At 31.7% G+C, this 19712-nt stretch overlaps 1 protein-coding gene across 1 annotated transcript in view; it reads right to left on the reverse strand.

Moving 5' to 3' along the window:
- Positions 1-19712, reverse strand: part of LOC142330032 (sclerostin domain-containing protein 1-like) — a 65881-nt gene that overhangs the window by 24559 nt on the left and 21610 nt on the right. The window contains exon 2 of the mRNA XM_075375043.1: positions 2307-2454. Coding sequence (XP_075231158.1) covers positions 2307-2436 — 130 coding nt within the window. The 5' untranslated portion in view covers positions 2437-2454. The remainder of the gene's footprint in view (positions 1-2306; positions 2455-19712) is intronic.

A 19712-nucleotide genomic window follows, 5' to 3' on the forward strand; every position in this document is an offset into this window, starting at 1 on the left:
GTCTTTATCCGAGAACATAGTAACTCACTAAACTCACCGCAACAACAATACAAGAACTGACGGTGTGGTTACAACTGCTGATAAACAAACTTTTGGGTTGGAGGCTTTCAGGGATACCAATATAATATCTAGAAATTTCCCTACAATCTTCCTATGAATTACTGAAACCGCCCCATTCTTTTATGTTAACTCTGTATATATATATATATATATATATATGCTAGCCGGCCCGTCTAGCCAGAACCTGGTCCATCTGGCAGCCCGGAGGGAATCTCGGAGCTAACAGGGGCTCCTCGGGGCCTCCCAGGGCCAAGGGGCTTACTCCATGGCCGTAGAGTTCGCTTCGCTGGCCATACCCAATTTGCCAGGGGAATCGGCACCCTGGACACCTTCGGTCGCCATTTCCATTTACCCAGACAGCTCCATCCCCGCACTGTACGTTATCCTCACGGTTGTGTGAATTATACCGATAATGATTATAGTATTGAGGCTTTATAGAATCCTGAAAAAGAAACTCAATTACAAAAGATAGACTGTGGTAACTGAAGTACACACAAGTTTGACGACGAAAAATGCATTACTTATTTCTTTGCCACGGTATCAGAAATATAATAACAAAATAAAAGGATTAATCTTTCTTTTGCTTGAATATCTTTAATTCACAACTTAACCCTCTTTGGGGGTGAAGAAATAATGAGTATTTGTAATCATAACCTTCAAGGGCTTCGGTCGATGGCTTAAAACCTTTCGTGGGAAAACACGAATGTATTCTGCAAATTTGAAAATAATCGGTCGTTTGGTTCTTGTGTGATGCAAGAACAAACAGACAAACTTTACATTTATATATAGTGACAACTTCATATATTTTAAATAAACGGTGACAACTTTATACATTTCCGAATAACCGTGAGCTGTTTAATGATCGAGAGTGTACCTGATGCATGCAAAGGTTAGCCTTCAACGTACTAACAAGTACCCCGTTTGAGTTTTGAAAATTGGACGATTGTTTGCTGAGATATTATAAGAGCACCTCATTGGACCTCCCAAAACAGCGCCCCAGTGGCACTCCGTTTGTTACCAGTTGATCGTGGTGATCGGTCTAGTACCCACGAGGTGCTCGCATAGCTCAACACGCAGCCCCCACGGGAAACCCGTTATTGTTAAACAGAATTTTTTTAGATTTATTTAATATTATTTTACTTTACGTAAATTTAATTCTATTATTTTTGTAATATTATTCATTCGATTGATTTGAATCGTCCAGTTCAAATCCAGCTCACACATTGATAGAGACTCACAGTTCATTAATTCAATTCATTAATGTTTGTGCTTCAACCGGGATATCTAGCTACTACATAAATATATAGGTAGATTTCATAAGAAAGCTATCTATTGTAATGGGTACCATGATTCGACTTCCGGAAAATTTATGCGTTTTGTGCGTTTCATATCCCCCAGACCCCAAAACCACCGTCAGTTCAAAAGTTTATATGTACATTTATATATATTTCACTTTCTTGTGGACACGATAACTGCCGTAATTTGCGCCAATCACTTTTAAATCGATACATAAAATATAACAACCCAAAATCTCGGTCGAGTTCGTTAATGGGCAAAATCGGACCATGGAGGGGTAGCTTTTTCGAAAAAATAAAATTTCGCTATAACTTTCTTATTGAGTAAAATATCGAATTGGTTTAAAGTTCCTACTATTCTTTTGATAAGGACCTAAAACTTATCTAAGTAAATTCTCTTACATCACCAAACCATTGCCCCAGGGGGTGGAAAAAATGGGGATTCAGAACAAAAAAAAATCATATGTCTCTTAATAGTCACAGTATCTAATCGGTTTAAAGTGGTCGTTAGTTTTCTAAACATTTCCTTAAACCTTCGTCTGAAGCAATTTTTGATATGGCCAACCCTTACGGTAAGGGATGACCAAAATGTTGTTGGAATTGTAAGAAGATGGTGCTTGTCGTATGCTAAATATGTGAAACTTTTTTTCACATGCAACCGTTGTCGTATTGAGTAAATTTGAAGTTTTTCTTAACTTTAAGGTGGAAATATTTTTTATCCCTTACTTAGCACCGGTGAAATGTACTTTCGCCTTCCGCTGTACCGAAAGGGATTTTTTTTTTCAAGATACAATATATCTAAAAACCTTATGCCGAGAAATATGGGTAAAAATTTAGTTGCAATTGATCGATGGTTTTTTGTGTTTATCCTGAACAAAAAACACCCTCTTCTTCTTTATATAATACTATATATATATGTCTGGTTTTTTTTAATATGAATAAATAACTTACCTATTGTAGCTGTGTAACCAATATTATTATTTTCATTAGAAAATGACCAATTTCCGGAACTACTGTTTGAGGATTTTGTTATTGATACTAGTGTTGTAAAAATTAGTAAAATTTCAAAGCCTGTGTTCATTTTGCAAATAAATTTTACCTGAAAAAAGAAAATCTCGTTTAGTGTTAAATAAACATTCGTAATACAGATTATAATTTTTTGAAAAATAATGACAATTTATAAGAGGATTAACAAATCGTTCATCGTTATTTTATGCAACCTTCCTTTTTCCCTGTTTAGCCTCCGGGAATTACCGTTCAGGTATTACTTTAGAGGATGATATATAGGAGTGTAAATGAAGTGTAGTGTTGTACAGTCTCAGTTCGACCGTTCCTGAGATGAGTGGTTAATTGAAACCCAACCACCAAAGAACACCGGTATCCACGATCTAGTATTCAAATCCGTATTAAAGCCTTTACTAGGACTTGAACGCTGAAACTCTCGACTTCAAATCAGCTGATTTGGGAAGACGCGTTCTCCACTAGACAACCCGGTGGGTCTATTAATGCAAGCTATATAATGATTTATGCACGTACAGAATATTAAATAATAGACAATAGTCTTGTAGACAGATTGTTTAAGATACGTTTTGTATATAGATGTACAACACACGTCTTGTAGTAGATAAGATGTACGTCTAGAAGTATATATATATAATAAACGGTGATTATGTAATCAAAGGCACATATTCTTACGCTCAAGAAACTGTTACAGATTCAAGGTTTAGAGTCGCAACGAAATTCTAAGGGAGGAGAGTGTATGAGCCTTCAATACCCCCTCCTCAAACATTAATAAATTCAGCATTGTTTGCAAAGAAAAGAAAATAAGTAAAGTTATTCTAATTTATGGTAATCTGATTAACAGGCGGTTATAATAGCTAATGAATCCTCCGTAAAGCCGATTTTGATTGCTTGTTTATCACTAGCATATAAGTTATTCCGTCTGTTTAATTTGATGACAATTAATATATAACGGACGATCTAACATTGTAGTACAATTTATAGCTTTTAAATTTTTCGTTAATTTGTTCTTGATCAATAACAAAATAATAAAATAAATAAGCGAAAGATTTTTGTTGACCAACAAAATATTCCACATTCAACATTTCAGAAAAAAAGTTAAAAAAAAAAATATCTCGAGTTAAATTTTTTACTCCTATTCATATTAATGATTATTATTTTCTGATTGGGTTTTACCTTTAGGTTAAACTTGTTGTAAAGCATTTCCATGAGGTTTTCCCAATGATCAACTACGGAAACCAATTTTCTTCCCCTACGAATATACCATTTATCCAAATATTATATCTTAGAAAATGTATTCTTGATGACAAATTGTATGCGGAAATCACAGACTATCCATCGTATGTAATGGTGAGATAAGACCGATCTTTTTTTGAAGGAATTGTTAACAGCACTTTACACCATAATATGCTTCGAAATTATTCCTCAGCTTCGATCGATTAATATGGAATTAACTACAAAGCAAAGCTTTTACAGCAAAGCTCTTTCTCGTTATTTACGTATTTATACAATAAAAATAGGTTTACGCCCACTTAAAGTTACCGATGAATGATAATGAATTTTTTAGCGTGTAAAATATGCCATACCTGACCAGGATTCAAACCTAGATAAAACCCGAGATATTATAACTCCGTTTTAGTTGGTAATTTTTAAATAAAAATTTTGAAAAAACGGTAGATTGGTAGGGGCTTCAAAATTCAATGGCCACTTAACAACCTGTAACAACTCTCAGACATAACCAGAGAGAAAAAAAATCTTATTAGCGACTAACGAGTCCTGATGAACTAAAAACATTTGTTAAAGTTTTTTTTTTATAACTTTGATCCTTGAACATAAAAGATAATATCAAAACACACTTGGCGACCGGTAAAACTGTGGACATATACAGATGTAATTTAAAATAATTTTTATATGTACAAATATTAAACAGAGATAAATATTAAAAATTAAAAAACACACACTGCCAAAGAAAACTGGTCTTTAATATTGGATAATTAAAGAGCGTTTGGGTGACAAACGGGTAACAAGCAGGTTACTCGTCGCGGCATCGCCCAAGCCATACTTGAATTTTAGACATATTTATTGAATGTTTCAAAGTAATACTTTTGCTTATTATGTTGCTATATTTAAAAGATGATGTCAGAAATAGATAATAGAACTCCTGTTCTTATCACTCATAATCATCATTTAACTGTTTGGGTTATTAACGTGTCGTCGACTGTTATCTTTTCAAATTGACAAGTTTTTCACTTTTTGAAACACTACACTAACCTTTTGACTTATAAAAGGACTTCTTTTTTCTGAAATGCTTATAAAAAATAGGTAGGAAGAAGCAACACCAACAAATAAGAATCAGAAAAAAAGAACATGCTTACATGATTGATGATGCCTCTCAAAAAATCATAAGATTTTTTCTTAAATGTTTATAAATAATAAATAACAACACTAATAATAAATTTTAATTAAATTATTAACAAATTTTACTACCGTAATTCATTCATTCAATATCGATTGATATTAAAACACAACTATTTTCGACGCAAATACTATCGATTATTCATTTGAACCCCATAAAATAAAAATTTTGCAAAATCCTTACTTAGTGCACGCCTACTTAAAGATACCCTGAAAATTTCAAGTCTCTACCTATAATAGTTTTGGCTGTACTTCAATCAGTCAGGACATTTTCTTTTATATATAGAGATTGGAGGATCGTATCTCATTTTCAAATGAAATAATTTTAAATTATTTCATTTCGACTGATAATTACAATCGGCTCTCCTGCGGAGCCATAAGTAAGTTTCCCGAAAAAAGCACGTAATAAGGGAGTCCTTAAGGAATCCCCAAAATAAATAATACACTATGAAATTTCAAGCTGTCATATATCACAAACCGTTAATTTCAGCGCCATATAGTCCAAAAAAAAAAAAAAAAATAATAAGAAAGAATAAAAAGAAAAAGAAAGAAAAAAAAACAAATTTTCGTTTATGAAAAATTAATGTACAAGAATTAAACTTTGTAAGTAATTATGATTAACTCATTGTAATCGAATATTCCAGCGCAGTATTGCTTATACATAATCAAAATATAATATTTCTATTACATCATTTTAACACCTTGATTGTCGGGGAGAAAACGACAATGTATGACATTTTTAGGGAATTCAGTAAAACGAAACATGTTTGGTAAATATATTTTTCAAAAAATTTCAAATAAATCGATTAAAGTTTACAATACTCCAGCTGGGCGTAAAAATTCGTAATAAAACTGAAAATTAACTTATTCTAATCGTAAGTTTTTTAAAAACGATGCAGCTTTTACAAATAATGTGATAAGCCGTTTTCAAGTATCGATATAGGATAGCAGTTTAGTGCAAACGCTAGGATGTAGTTTCGAAGTTTCTACAATTCCTAAACGTTGTGTCGTATTAGAAAAACGATATATACTTTTGTAAAAATATTTTATATTTATCCTCTTTAATAGCGATATTCCTGTTCGTAGAGTCCTAAAGCGTTTATTATACCAGTAATTGATAAAACACTTTTATTTTTCCGTCTACATAGCGCTACAGCTGTAGAAGGAAAAGTATTGTAATCGATCCAGTTTGGAGATATGCGATTTTCACCGGATCTTAAAATTTTGACATTTAAGGAACCCAGAAAACGGGATGAAAATTTTCGGGATGTAAATATGTATGTATAAATTCGATATTGGCCTCTAAATCACCTTATGCCTCTAGAATTACTGGACCGATTTTGACCAAACTTCGTCAGATTACTACTATATATGGGGCATTGATACCATTAAATTTTTAACTCAAAAGGTTAAGGGCGTTAGACTGTAGAACAAGGTCACCACCATCAGTATCTTGAGATTTCGCCTGATTAAGGTCATATTTTCTTATGCGCATTTCTTAAAAATTAAAATAATATTTACAAAAAACTTAACAAAATACCATTCAAGAAATGCTGTTATAGTAGTCTCCTGTGTTGTGACGTCACAGGTGAGCGGTAGAATTAAATAAATGAATAATATTTAAAGTGTAAAAAAAGTAACTCGGTCTGGCTGGGTCTCGAGCTCGATCTCCCGGTTGAATCGGTACCTGGTGCGTTAAGTCTCGCGGCTACACCAGTCTGCCGACCGTACAAGCAAAATCTGTTATATGCAAGTTGTGAAATTACATTAGTTTAGTTAGTACCGACCGTCGCCGCTAGTACCGCCACACCCGCGCGAATTAAATACGGTATGCGCTCGAGTTTTACTTGCAATCATTGAATTAAATAAACGAAAAAATACTATATTTAAATAAAAAGATAAATATTTAAATCAAGTTGTGTATGTAACTGGTGGTGCATCAGAACACGGCTTTCCCGGAAGTAATATTAAGTCCTAGAACTGTGTTGTAGATTTTTTTTGTTCTCTTTAGATTTAACTTATTTAATTATTACAGCAAGATTTACGCGTAATATAAATTAATTTTACATAATTCGAAAAAGGAAAATCCTCTTTTGATGAAGGAAAAAATAAAATAATTTTTTCTGTTTTCTAAATTTAATTTGCGAATTGTATAAATACTGAATCCGTTTTTGTCAGAAAGTAAAAATTAAAATGTGTAAAATATTTTGATTATGTACGGTTGAGAAATTACGAAAGGTTTCTGAGATTTAAGTTAAGGAAAAACCACTAGGTGTTGCCCTCGAAATTTCGTAATTACGGTAAAGCACTTTTCTAAAATAGGAATTTTTAAAAAACCTAATTAATCTTTTAGAGAAGTAGTTGTATTTGTTCTGATCCATGAGTCACAAACCTGTAAAATAAGCTGCTTCTTAAACGCTTACATCACGCTGAGGTCTTCGTTTTGGTATAAATCTTACGGAATTATTTGTAGTATGGATATAGTAGCAAAATAAAAGTTTTACTAATCATGAATTAAGGTGTCCTGCAAAGGATTCTTTATTATTGTATCATGCCAGTGTTAATTAATCAAAGGCTGGTAATATTAATTTATATTATTTGCAGGATGTATCTCGCATAGAAAAAGAAAATATTTGCTAATAGCCGTAAGCAGTTAAATTATTAAGCAGTAAATTAACGTATAGAAAAAATAGACTATTATTACAACCCCTAAGCTTCTTTAATGTTTACTACATTATTTTAGTTGAAAATCCACTAACTGAAAATAATTAGTCAGCATCCTGAGAATAATAATAATTGTTCTATTTTATTTGATCCTTAAAATGTAAATTAACATGTTATTAAAAAATATAAATAAAATTTATCTTCTTAGATCTCTGTAAACAATGAAATATTAAATTAAAGAATTTATTTTTTGTAGTGAAAACTGGAAGAGTACATCTTAAAATAGTTTTTATTATTTTAATTCACTTACAGGCTGACTGACTCGGTTTTAAGGAACTGAACTTCGCTCAAATTTTAAGGAATGCGTATAACGGAGAAATGGATTCATTCTTCTGGTTATGACTGATAAAAAACGAATCCGTGATTTTTTTTAATATTAGGTAAGAAAGCTGAATATTTATTTAATACTTATACGAGGTGTGTTCAAAAAGTAACGAACCATTTTTGTTTTTTGAAAAGAATTTTATTTGTTTGTCTACATTAACGTTATACCGTTCAAAATAGTCCCCATTAGATATTATATACTTATACCAGCGCTTTTTCCAATCCCCGAAACAGTTCTGGAACTCGATCTTTGGAATAATGTTTACCTCTTTCAGCTATTCACTTTTAATCTCATCTATGCTTGTAAAACGACGGCCCTTCAAGGTTCTCTTTGTTTATGGAAATAGAAAAAAGTCACTCGGAGTTATTTCTGGCGAATATGGCGGCTGAGATATCATTACAGTGTTATTTTTGGCTAAAAGTTGACGAACAAGTGTGAGCAGGTGCATTATCGTGGCGCAAAAGCCATAAATTGTTTCCGGGCCTTTTTTCGGATTGCTTCACGCAAACGGCGTTGAACTTGAAGATAATACTCCTTACTGATCGTTTGACCTTGCGGCAAGAACTCATGATGCACTATGCCGATAAAATCAAAGAACAAGCAATTTGAGCATAACCTTCACATTCGACCGTACTTGTGGAGCTTTATTCGGTCTTGGTGATCCAGAATGCCTCCATTGGGACGATTGAGCCTTAGTTTCGACATCATATCCGTAAACCGATGTTTCATCACCCATTAAGACACTTTTCAGTAGTTCTGCATCGTTGTTGACTTCATTTAACGACTCCTGAGCAACTTCCATTCGCCGCTGTTTTTGTTCGAAATTCAAAAATTTTGGAACAAATGTTGCTGTCATTCGTTTCATACCCAAAACATCCGAAAAACTTTCATGGCATGAGCCATTTGATATCCCAATATCATCAGCGAGTTCTGTTGATTGTGATTCGGCGATCATTCACAATCATTTCTTTCACCTTTTCATCGGTTGATGTGCTGTGGCGTCCGGGGCGCTCGTCATCCTCAACGTCTTCACGACCTTCTTGGAAACGCTCATTACACTCGTAAACCCTTTCATTACTCACAGTAGACTCACCAAAAGCAATACTTAACATTATTAAAACTCTGCTATAAAATTTAATACAAATTCTCTGATCCATTATTTATACAAATAAAAAAAACGCCGATCTTACCAAAACATGTGATTTCCGTTTGACAGATGACAACAGACAAAACATCCAGTGTAGCTAAAAACGTACAGATACAGTTCAGACATGTTTACCAATACAACAACGAAAAAATCCCGAGAATCGGACTAATACAATCCGCGAAATTTCAAAATTTTCGTTACTTTTTGAATACACCTCGTATTTGTGGATGTTAAATATAGATAGATTACGTTATGTAATTTAACCCCATTATTCGTTCTAGTCAAAAATAATAGTTAAATTATTGGAAAAAATTAAAAATAATGTTTTTTATCCGATGAAAACCTATTATTAATCAAAGTAATCTAATGATAATACAATAAACCTATTAAATAAAAGTTTACAGAATTTTGAACCGAAAAGTGGAAACGCTGAAGAACCGTTAATAAATGTTAAAAATTTAGAACTGGTTGCTAATTTCGATTTTTAACAATCATCATTTTAAAAGGGAATTAGTAAAGTAAATAAACAAAAAATTAACTAAATAAATATTATCGATATAAATAAGACTACCAAATATTACAAAAAATTATTTCTACCCTTGTTTAAGAAAAATAATGAACTAAAAACAGCTACTAAATAGGTAGACATATTTAAAAGTAAAACATTAATATAGCCTGATCAATTTGAACTCCTCACCAGTCTCATTGGCCACTACGTCCTTTTCCACGCCCCTTTTATAGAGTTGGTAAAATAAACGTTTATATCTAGAAATATTAACAGTAGAAACGTTCAATCGTCATTGGAATACAGTAACGTAAATAAGTATATTTAACAAGATAAATATTTATTGATTTTAAGATAAAAACTTTTCACAAGCGACTTTTTTTAATATATTAAAAATTGTAAAAGGCTATATTAGATTGAACCATATCGTTAATCAATAATACGTTTACTACGTATTATTTACTACGTCTACTGCTATTATTATTAATAAAGTAAGATTCTCATAATGTTTTTTACTTCCTTGTACGAAGTAAAGGAAGTAACAATTGCTAACATGTACAGGAACCAAACAGCAACAGTAATAATTGAAGAACATAAGAAAAAGAAGCCGTAATAAGAAAGGGAGTCCGACAAGGATGTTCCCTATCTCCGTTACTTTTTAATATTTATATTGAACTAGCAGTTAATGATGTTAAAGAACAATTTAGATTCGGAGTAACAGTACAAGGTGAAAAGATAAAGATGCTACGATTTGCTGATGATATAGTAATTCTAGCCGAGAGTAAAAAGGATTTAGAAGAAACAATGAACGGCATAGATGAAGTCCTACGCAAAAACTATCGCATGAAAATAAACAAGAACAAAACAAAAGTAATGAAATGTAGTAGAAATAACAAAGATGGACCACTGAATGTGAAAATAGGAGGAGAAAAGATTATGGAGGTAGAAGAATTTTGTTATTTGTGATGGACGAAGCAAATAGATGAAGAAAGAAGCATTTGGAAAAATATAGTTAAAAGAAGAGACAGACTTATAGGCCACATACTAAGGCATCCTGGAATAGTCGTTTAATATTGGAAGGCCGGTAGAAGGAAAAAATTGTGTAGGCAGGCCACGTTTGGAATACGTAAAACAAATTGTTAGGGATGTAGGATGTAGAGGGTATACTGAAATGAAACGACTAGCACTAGATAGGGAATCTTGGAGAGCTGCATCAAACCAGTCAAATGACTGAAGACAAAAAAAAAAGTACGAAGTAAAGGAAGTATTGTGATCACGGAAAATTTCGGTTTTCAGATTTCAACGGAAATATCCATTTTGATCTTCCCTGAATCCATTTTGGTAAGTTTCGACGTGACGTCTCGCATAACTCGAAAACGATTAACCGTAGGATGTTGAAAGTTTTGATTTTGGACTAGTGGCGGGTCGTAGTTAAAATTAGTGGGGGTGCTGCTCCAGAAAATGTTTTTCTGGGCGTTTACAAGGCCACGGCTAAAGTTTTATGTAAAATAAAAGAACGGAAACAAAATGAATGAAATAGTAGTTGGAAGCAGGATAATAATCTAATTCTACACTTTATCACATTCAAGAATACGGTACACGGCTTTTAAGTACACTGTGCTTAAAACCCATATTCGGTTTAACCGAATAAGTAATAAAATGTCAATACAGATAATATTTTTTAGTATTATTAGATAATAACTTAATAAAATATCCGCTTAAAAACACTATAGTCCAGTGATGCATAATTTAAATTTCCATGTACACAGAAACAAATACATAATTAGTTTTTACTAACTATCTTTTCTATCGCCATTTCAACCAGAAAAGGGAATGAACAAGGAACATTCCTTACGCACGTGAAGTTAAAAAAAAATCTTCCACTAGCACGCCAGGGTCGGCACTGCGGGATCAACAGTGCTCTATTTCCTTTACAGTCTCGCGTGCAGCCTATGTGCGCATGCCACAACAGCCAAACACCACACCGCTGGAACTGTGAAGCGCACAGTTCCATACAAAGATTTTTGTATCTTTTTCATAAACTAGGGGATGGCTACTGACATTAAGCTTAAGGATTATATACTGTACAAGTATAAAGAAGAAAGGACTCATATTAGATGTTATCGATAATATCAATTAGAAAGTGGGGTGCTGCAATTCTACAGTGCCTCTACGTGAGCTGCCACTGTTTAGGACTGTGGTAACATCTTGTTGTGCACCTCCGCTTTTGATTGCAGTCGACCGGACCAACAGCCTAATATCCAACAAATTTGGATTTTGGACTTTTTCTTATCTGCAGTAATAAGCCCTCATTGAGAGCTTTTCAACATTAGTGGTACTTTCATTGGTTCCAGACTTACAGCCTAATAAACCTTTAATTAATGAAATCTTTGGATCTTATAAGGGAAAGGGAAATCGGTTCGAATCCGACTTCGTCTCCTTTTTTTACTTTTTTTTTCTTTAAATATATTGATTTATTAATAATAATTATTAACCTCTGATTGTAAAAAAAAAAATACAGTAAATAATAATTCAATAATAATAAAAAAAAAAATATCAAAAGTTATTAATGAAATAAAATCTTATGTATTTTTCATTTAAAAAAAAATGTGTATATGTATGTAATTTAATAGGCGTACAAGGAAGTCATGTTGTGTTACATCAAATGTTTTTAAAAATATTTTATTTTTATTTAGGTTGTAATAAATTTATTTTATTACCAGTTCAAGAGCAACGTTGAATCTTAACCGATATAACTCGAGTAAACAAAAATCTCACTGGGACTTTCCTTTTCTTGATCATTTATTCGAATCAAAGTTACTTGATTCTTTTACAAATTACTCTTCTTTCTTAAAGTTTTCATTTTACATTCCAACATTGTGTTTATGAAAATCTATTTAATATTTATTTATTATTAAAATTTATTTTATCCTTAATAATTGCTTTACTGTTTACCGATCGACGGAAAATTAATCTTATGGAAATATTTATTTTTAATTAGGTTGCGTTTTTTACTGAAACATTTTTTTATCGTAATCATTAAAAAAAACCAAAAAAAACCGGATAATTGAACAAATTACAATTTGAATTTCTTTTTCTATTTGTGTTATACAATAAACGAATATTGAAAAATCCTTTGATTGGATTTTTAAATTGTTCGTTTTTTTCTGATTTTATTTTTAGATTCTCTCAAAATAAACTAAGGAATGTAATAATAAAAAAATATAGTATATTCAGCTGTATGTTATGAAAAATTTATATTTTAGCTCGAAGTTTTTCAATTACTGACCTTTTTTGTTTCTAAAAATAAAATCAATAATCATATAATACTGCGAGGTAGTGTTTAATGTTAGATTCAATATATCTAAAAATACGCGTTTATTTCCATATTTGGTTATTTTAATGATGCCAGCTAAACAATTTTTAACGTTAAGTATGTTTATAAAACGATTGTTACGTCTGCTGATCAAACAGACGTAACGTTCGCTATAAAAAAAAATTCAACGAATAATTAATTGACGCGGTATAATCTGTAACATAATTACAGGATGTTTTGAATAATACTGTTATTGCAGCTGCTTCAAAACGATGGAGATTTTCGTTTTATAGCTGTACTACGTGTACGTGTTCTTATGTAAGGTATCGAATACACAACAGAGTTAGATATATACCCGCGTATATGTTTATATTACTTAAACATACACGTACAAAAATCGGGGATTAATTATGACTTTATAGTTGTTTACAGGAAGCAAGATTAACAAAAAAAACAAAAAAACAACAAATTACCTTTAATTTTATATAATAGGTTATTACCTTTAAAATCAAGATTTTTTTTCTAATAGGGGAAAAATAATGTTTCCTTCCGCTATAAAAATTAATATAATATTAAATTATGTTTACCGAAGGTAATTTGTAAATTTTATTAAAAGCAATTTGACAAGCAAAAAGAGAATTTCTTTATAGGTGTGTATGGCTTTACTGCATTTCACTGTCACACGACTGTAACGTCTAACGTTTGTTAAAATACATTAATACTTCTACTTATGTTTTCATAATTTATATTAATTCGAACTTCTATCGTCTGTTATATTTCTTTTAGAAGAAATCGTGTTATTATTATCTGTATTATAAAAAAAAAATTAAACGTAAGTTGCCAAAAATATTGCTTTGATGTGTGAACGACCGCACTTGTACGACTAAGTTTTGCTACAGTACTAACAGTTAACTAAAACAATGTATAACGTCACTATAGGCGTTATACGTTTAGTGAACATATGCGGAAATTATTCCTCCTGTTTCTCTTACTGAATTTAATTAAAGAACGAATGTAACGATAAACACATCTTTTTTTATTCAGTCCGTGGATAAGGAAGTAATAAAAACGTTTCATTTATTATACTCGAATGATTTTTACTAAATTAAATTTAAAGAAAACAATGAGAGTTTTAAAAGTTGTTTAATACTACGGTTAACAGTAAGGAATTGGATAATCGTGTGTAGAAGTTTATCAGGAAAACTTAAATAATATCTGAATGAAAGTAACATCCTTGATCTTGAAGCCACCGACATTGATTTTTACAAGTTATCGCTTTAGTTACAAATTAAAATTTTGAAATTCATATGGAAAATAAATGAACTGTTAGACACGTATATCAGAAGTTTACTGTTGATGATTTTGTTATTAAAATTTCAAACTAACGTGGAATTGAAAAATAAAACGAGCTCGAGTATAAACAGCGAGGAAGGATTAACATTTCTCAGACTTACTAATGATCTGGGGAATGAAAATTTTCGAAAAAAATGTTATTCTACGAAACAGTTTCATTCATGAAGACAGAAATAAAACTATTTTGAAAGGAAAATCTTAAGAGAGAAGAATTCGTTATCCGACCAAAATTCCGTGGATGATTTCGTAAATTAAGATCCACCCTCATTTGGGTAACAATAAATATTAAGAGTTGCCCTCACTGGTGGGTAAAACTGTAAACTGTAAGTTTAGTTTTATTTTTGGTTTATACCGCTTGATTTTTTTTCTTATGATATAAAAATCAAAAATCTTTACGATAAAAAAGATTTTCTAAAAAAATTGATGTGGACACCACATGAATTCCTTGTACGCCTATTAAATTACATATACACATTTTTTTAAAATGAAAAGTACATACAATTTTATTTCATTAATAACTTCTGATATTTTTTCATATTTTTTTTATTGTTATTATTGAATTATTATTTATTGTAAAACTTTTTTTACAATCGAAGGTTAATAATTATTAATAAATCAATATATTTAAGTTAAAAAAAGGAAATGATGTCGGATTCGAACCGATGTGCCTTCCCCTTATAAGATCCAAATATTTCATTAATTAAAGTTTTATTGGGCTATTACTCTGGAACCAGTAAAAATAAGTGCCACTTATGATATATCATTGAAAAGCTGTCATTGAGGGCTTAGTACTTCAGTTAATAAAAACTGAAGTAAATCAAACGTTTTGGATTTTGATTTTTTTTTTGGACATTTTTGGTCCAGTTGATTGCAATCAAAAGGGGAGGTGTAAAACTAGATTTTATAACAGTCCTAAATCCAAAATATCAACATCCTACGGCCAATCGTTTTTGAGTTACACGAGATACATACGTACGTTCAGACGTGACGCCGAAACTAGTCAAAATTGATTCAGGGATGATCGAAATTATTATTTCCGTTGAGATCTGAAAACCGAAATTTTTCGCGATTACAATAATTCCTTTAATTTGTACAAGGAAGTAAAAACGGAATTTATACCTTGTAAGTTTTTGAGATCACTGATTTTTCTTATAAAATTGCAATATAAGTTAACAATTCTCTTAGAAAAACAACTGACCGTTGTGACAGTTATATAAAATGTTAATTATTTTATTTATTTAGTATTTACACACAATGTAGTATTTATCAACGGATGAAGCAGGAGATTACGAATTTGAATGTGGTTCTTGTGATAAAGTTTATATCAGTCAGACCGGTAGGTCTTTTGAAAAATATAAATGAAATATGTATCAAACTTGTATATTTTGAAAAACATCAATTTATAAAAAGTTATAATCTCGTTTTTCCGATAAGAAGACGGTTTCTAATTATGCTTTGTCATTTAATTGATGAGAATCATGTTTTTAATGGCACTTCAAGATACTTTATTTGAAGAAAAAAGGTTTAAAACTGAACATTTTAGTCATTGGAAATTAATAAATTTAAAAATTGTAATTTACATCTAAACGATCAGTTAAACTTGAATAGTTCGCCGTTATTCAATTTATATAAATGGGAATGGGCTTCTTATCATTTAGAAAGTACCGCCCCTTTTTCTGAATTGACCGATAGTATTTACTGTTCAATTTATACGTTACTGACATGTACACTCCCTGTTGCTCTTTGTCTTGGTGCGTTTTATCTCTTTTGGTTTTTGTATTTACGTCTTTCGTTGTATGTACTTCTAGCTTTAGTAGTATGAGGAAGGTACTGTCTACCGAAGTAAGAGTTGTGTGATCGATTAAAATAATTTTGTGAAAATCAAATAACACGTTGGTTTATTTTCTTTTTTTTTGTATTTATTTATTTATTATTATTTTGGATATTTGTAAAGTACGGCATAAGGAAACGGGAAATTTTAAAGCGACTCTCACAAAAGTAAAAAAAAATCAAATTACAAGTTTTATTGTTAAAAACAATAAAGTAAATTACATGCTACTAAATGTCCCAACACAAAAAATTTCAATTTTTAAAAACAGCGTTCATAAGATGATGGACATTCGAATGTATTCATTCCTGGAAGCGAATGCTGAGATTTTGCATAGCATTTTGTAGCACTTCGTGGGGATTGCAGCGATTTCTTCTCGAATCATTGTATTCAACTCGGCGATTGTCGTCGGGCGAGTGGTGTACACTTTACTTTTAAGGTGGCTTGACAAGAAAAAAATCGCACACCGACAAATTTGGTGATCTGGAGCCAATAAATGACGCCAAACCGTGAAATCATGTGGTTAACAAAGAGTTGTCGAACGGCTGTGGTTGATGCTCTGGCAGTATGAGCCGTGGCTCCTTCTTGTTGAAACCGAAGATTATGAAGATCAAGAAAGTTTTGAAGTCGTTCTGCTACAAAAGTTTCGTGCATATCAACATATCGTTCAGACGTTACTGTTGTTGCTTTCCCTCTCTCTCAGGGCCTGTCACACCTCGCTTTGATTCGGAACACCAAAGTGTAACCTTTTGACTGTGTAATGGTCGTTCGTGCAAGTGACGAGAATTTTCAGCCACCCAATATCTACAGTTCTGCTTGTTTACGTACCCGCTGATAAGGAATTGAGTCTCATCCGAGAGGAAATATTTTAAACAAAACTGGGGTCGTCATTAATCTTTGCAATCATTTTATTATAGAATTGTTGTCGCACCATATAATCTGATGGTTTCATTTCCTATACAACTTGAATTTTGTAAGGATGAAACTTCAAATCGTGTATTTAGCGGACGGTTGTTCGGTTTAGGTTCAATTCTGCTATGTGTTTTCTTGCCGATCGAAATGGGCTCCAACCGACCGAGGTCCGAACTGCTTCAATGTGTTTTTGGGTTCGTCGACCCTCGGGTGGTTTCTTTTTTAGAGCTGAACCCGTCTCCTCGAAATTCTCAACCCGTGTCTTGATGGCGTGGCAACATGGAACGCGACCATGACGTCGGAATTCCCGTTGAGTAGCAGTCACATTGTCACCATTCTCGTAAAACGCCTTTTCGGCAAATGCACGTTGCGTACCGATCCACTGGTCCACGATTACTAAATGGCAGGTAGTTGTGCGTAGGAGGATGTCACTCCCACCTTTCTGCCAGCTTCTCAGGGCTGCCACTACTACTTTCAAAATTTTCCGTTTCTCTGTGCTACCCTATTTTAAATTATTCATATGGATCTTAACCACTTTTATTTCCAATTGTATAATTAATCGTGTACTACGGAAAGCTGCTCTGATCAATATTTTACCACGGATACATCTAAGCAGATGTTGTAGTTTCCTTTTAATTCATTGAGTAGCACCTCATTTATTCCTGAAGCGATCTATTTAATGTATTATGCATCAATTATTGTAAAATACTCGTCGTATTTTTTTACATTGTTTTTGGTTTGCTAAAAAAACTTGTATAACGGGAGGAACTCTCCAGTAATATTTGTACGTCGTTTACGACTCACGTCACCAGCCGTAAAACCAATTATGATGTTATTTTGGCGTGTGATTGTATCTAATTTGATGGATTATTATTTTGTAATTCCAGACGATTAAAATTAGTGGAATCTCTGACTGATAGGAGAAAATGAGGTTGGTCAAGGAACATTACTCGTCGACTAAATGATAGAAGATTTACAAAGTTATTATCATACAAATTGGACACGCGATCCTGTTTCGTACTATTTAGTAAATTTCGAATTGTTCCGGCCATCTATTAAAATCGTATCCAGTATATCTTCTTCCATTTGATTATGTTATTGCAGAATTTTAAATAATTTCATGTCTCATATATATTTTTTTCTATACATCCAACATTCTATCGACTTGAAGTTAATAACTTTATCCTTGTACCGGCGATAAATCACTGGTATTTGATAAAAATATGTACCATTACTATAATAATAATATGTATTAATTATATATAATATTGACTAATGTTTGATAAATGATTTATTAAAATATTATCTTCGGTTCTTTATACTGTAAGTGTTTAGCAGTTGAATCTGACCGTTATCATGTTTTAAAGTTTTTTGCGGATCATAATATTTTAATTTTTTTCGGAGTTCAAATCTTAACATTACCTCAGTTGCTTTTTAACAGGTCTATAGTATAGAATTATATCTTATTTTAAGTAATGGAGTTACGCTCGGATCGATGAGATTTTAAAATTCGAATGCATAAGTACATTTTTCATTATTCTATCGATAATCTTACTTTTTTATTTTACTAATCAAATCGGATAAACTTTTATAATACGTAAAATGTTTTATCAAACATTACAGCATTTTTCAACTTTGGCGTGGACAGAAAATATAATATACGGTAAAATTATTAATTTTACCCTATTTTGAAGTATTAAAAGAATTATTTCATTCTTTAATAAATTTCGGTTTTTATATGGACCAGAAACTGAACAAAGAATCATGAAGAGCGGAAGAGTTAAATAAAAAATATTAAAACAACAATGAGGAAAATAACGATAAAATTCTACGGGCATCTGTGTAGAATGAATAATAAGAGACTGACGAAGATTTTTATTTTATTAATAAAAAGACAAAAAGACCTCGAGGAACTAAAAATAAGAAACATTTTTTATATACGAAATAGGAACATTTAGTGAATTGAACGATGGTTTAAATTTTTTAAAAAATTCTTAAAAGAAATCTCTAGTGGAACGAAGAAAAAAGAAAAAAAACAAGTAGAGATTATGAGAAAATTTTGGGTAAAGAAAAAAGCCAAATTATGTAAATGCGATCCAAAATGGCCCGAACGAATAAAAGAAAAATCTCAGTACTTTAGTGCTTTTCTGAATAAATATTTAAAATTCTTATTATTTTTTGAAATCTTCATTCGAATAAATATGGTTTTAAAGTGGGGAGATAAACTTTCTAATTTGGTCGTGATGAGTTTTTGAATTAAAAAAATTCAAGTTAAACCAGAGACGAACATTAAAAATTAAAAAACACGACTGCCAAAAAAGAATATTGCTCTTTAATGTAGGATAATTCAAGAGCGTGCGGGTGACAGTTTTGTATATAGCTTTATATTTTTTTCAACATTTTTAAATTTGTTTATACTTATACATATTTATACAGCGCATGATACTCCCAGCAACGTAAGGATTCCAACGCGAAGTCATACACTTAAGTCAGTTCAGCCGTTGAGATGTTACGGTGAAACATACATACACCCTAAATATATTACACTCCTTTTTGGGCAGTCGTGTGATAAAAAAAAAGCGCCACTTTGTATGTAAGTTTCTTTTGAACCCAGAAACTAGTTTTAATATTATATTTTGCAACCCTGCCATTATTTCTTATGCTAACGAGGGGGGGGGGGACGAATTACCATGTTTATGATGTTATTCTTTTTATAAGGTTTTTTATCAGTAATGTCATGGTATTTTTTTTTAGATGAGTACTTTTGAAGTCTTGTTAAATTATACATTTTAAATACCTAATGATATCTATT

The sequence above is a fragment of the Lycorma delicatula genome, chromosome 9 (assembly GCF_047948215.1).
Source record: "Lycorma delicatula isolate Av1 chromosome 9, ASM4794821v1, whole genome shotgun sequence".
Taxonomy (NCBI): domain Eukaryota; kingdom Metazoa; phylum Arthropoda; class Insecta; order Hemiptera; family Fulgoridae; genus Lycorma; species Lycorma delicatula.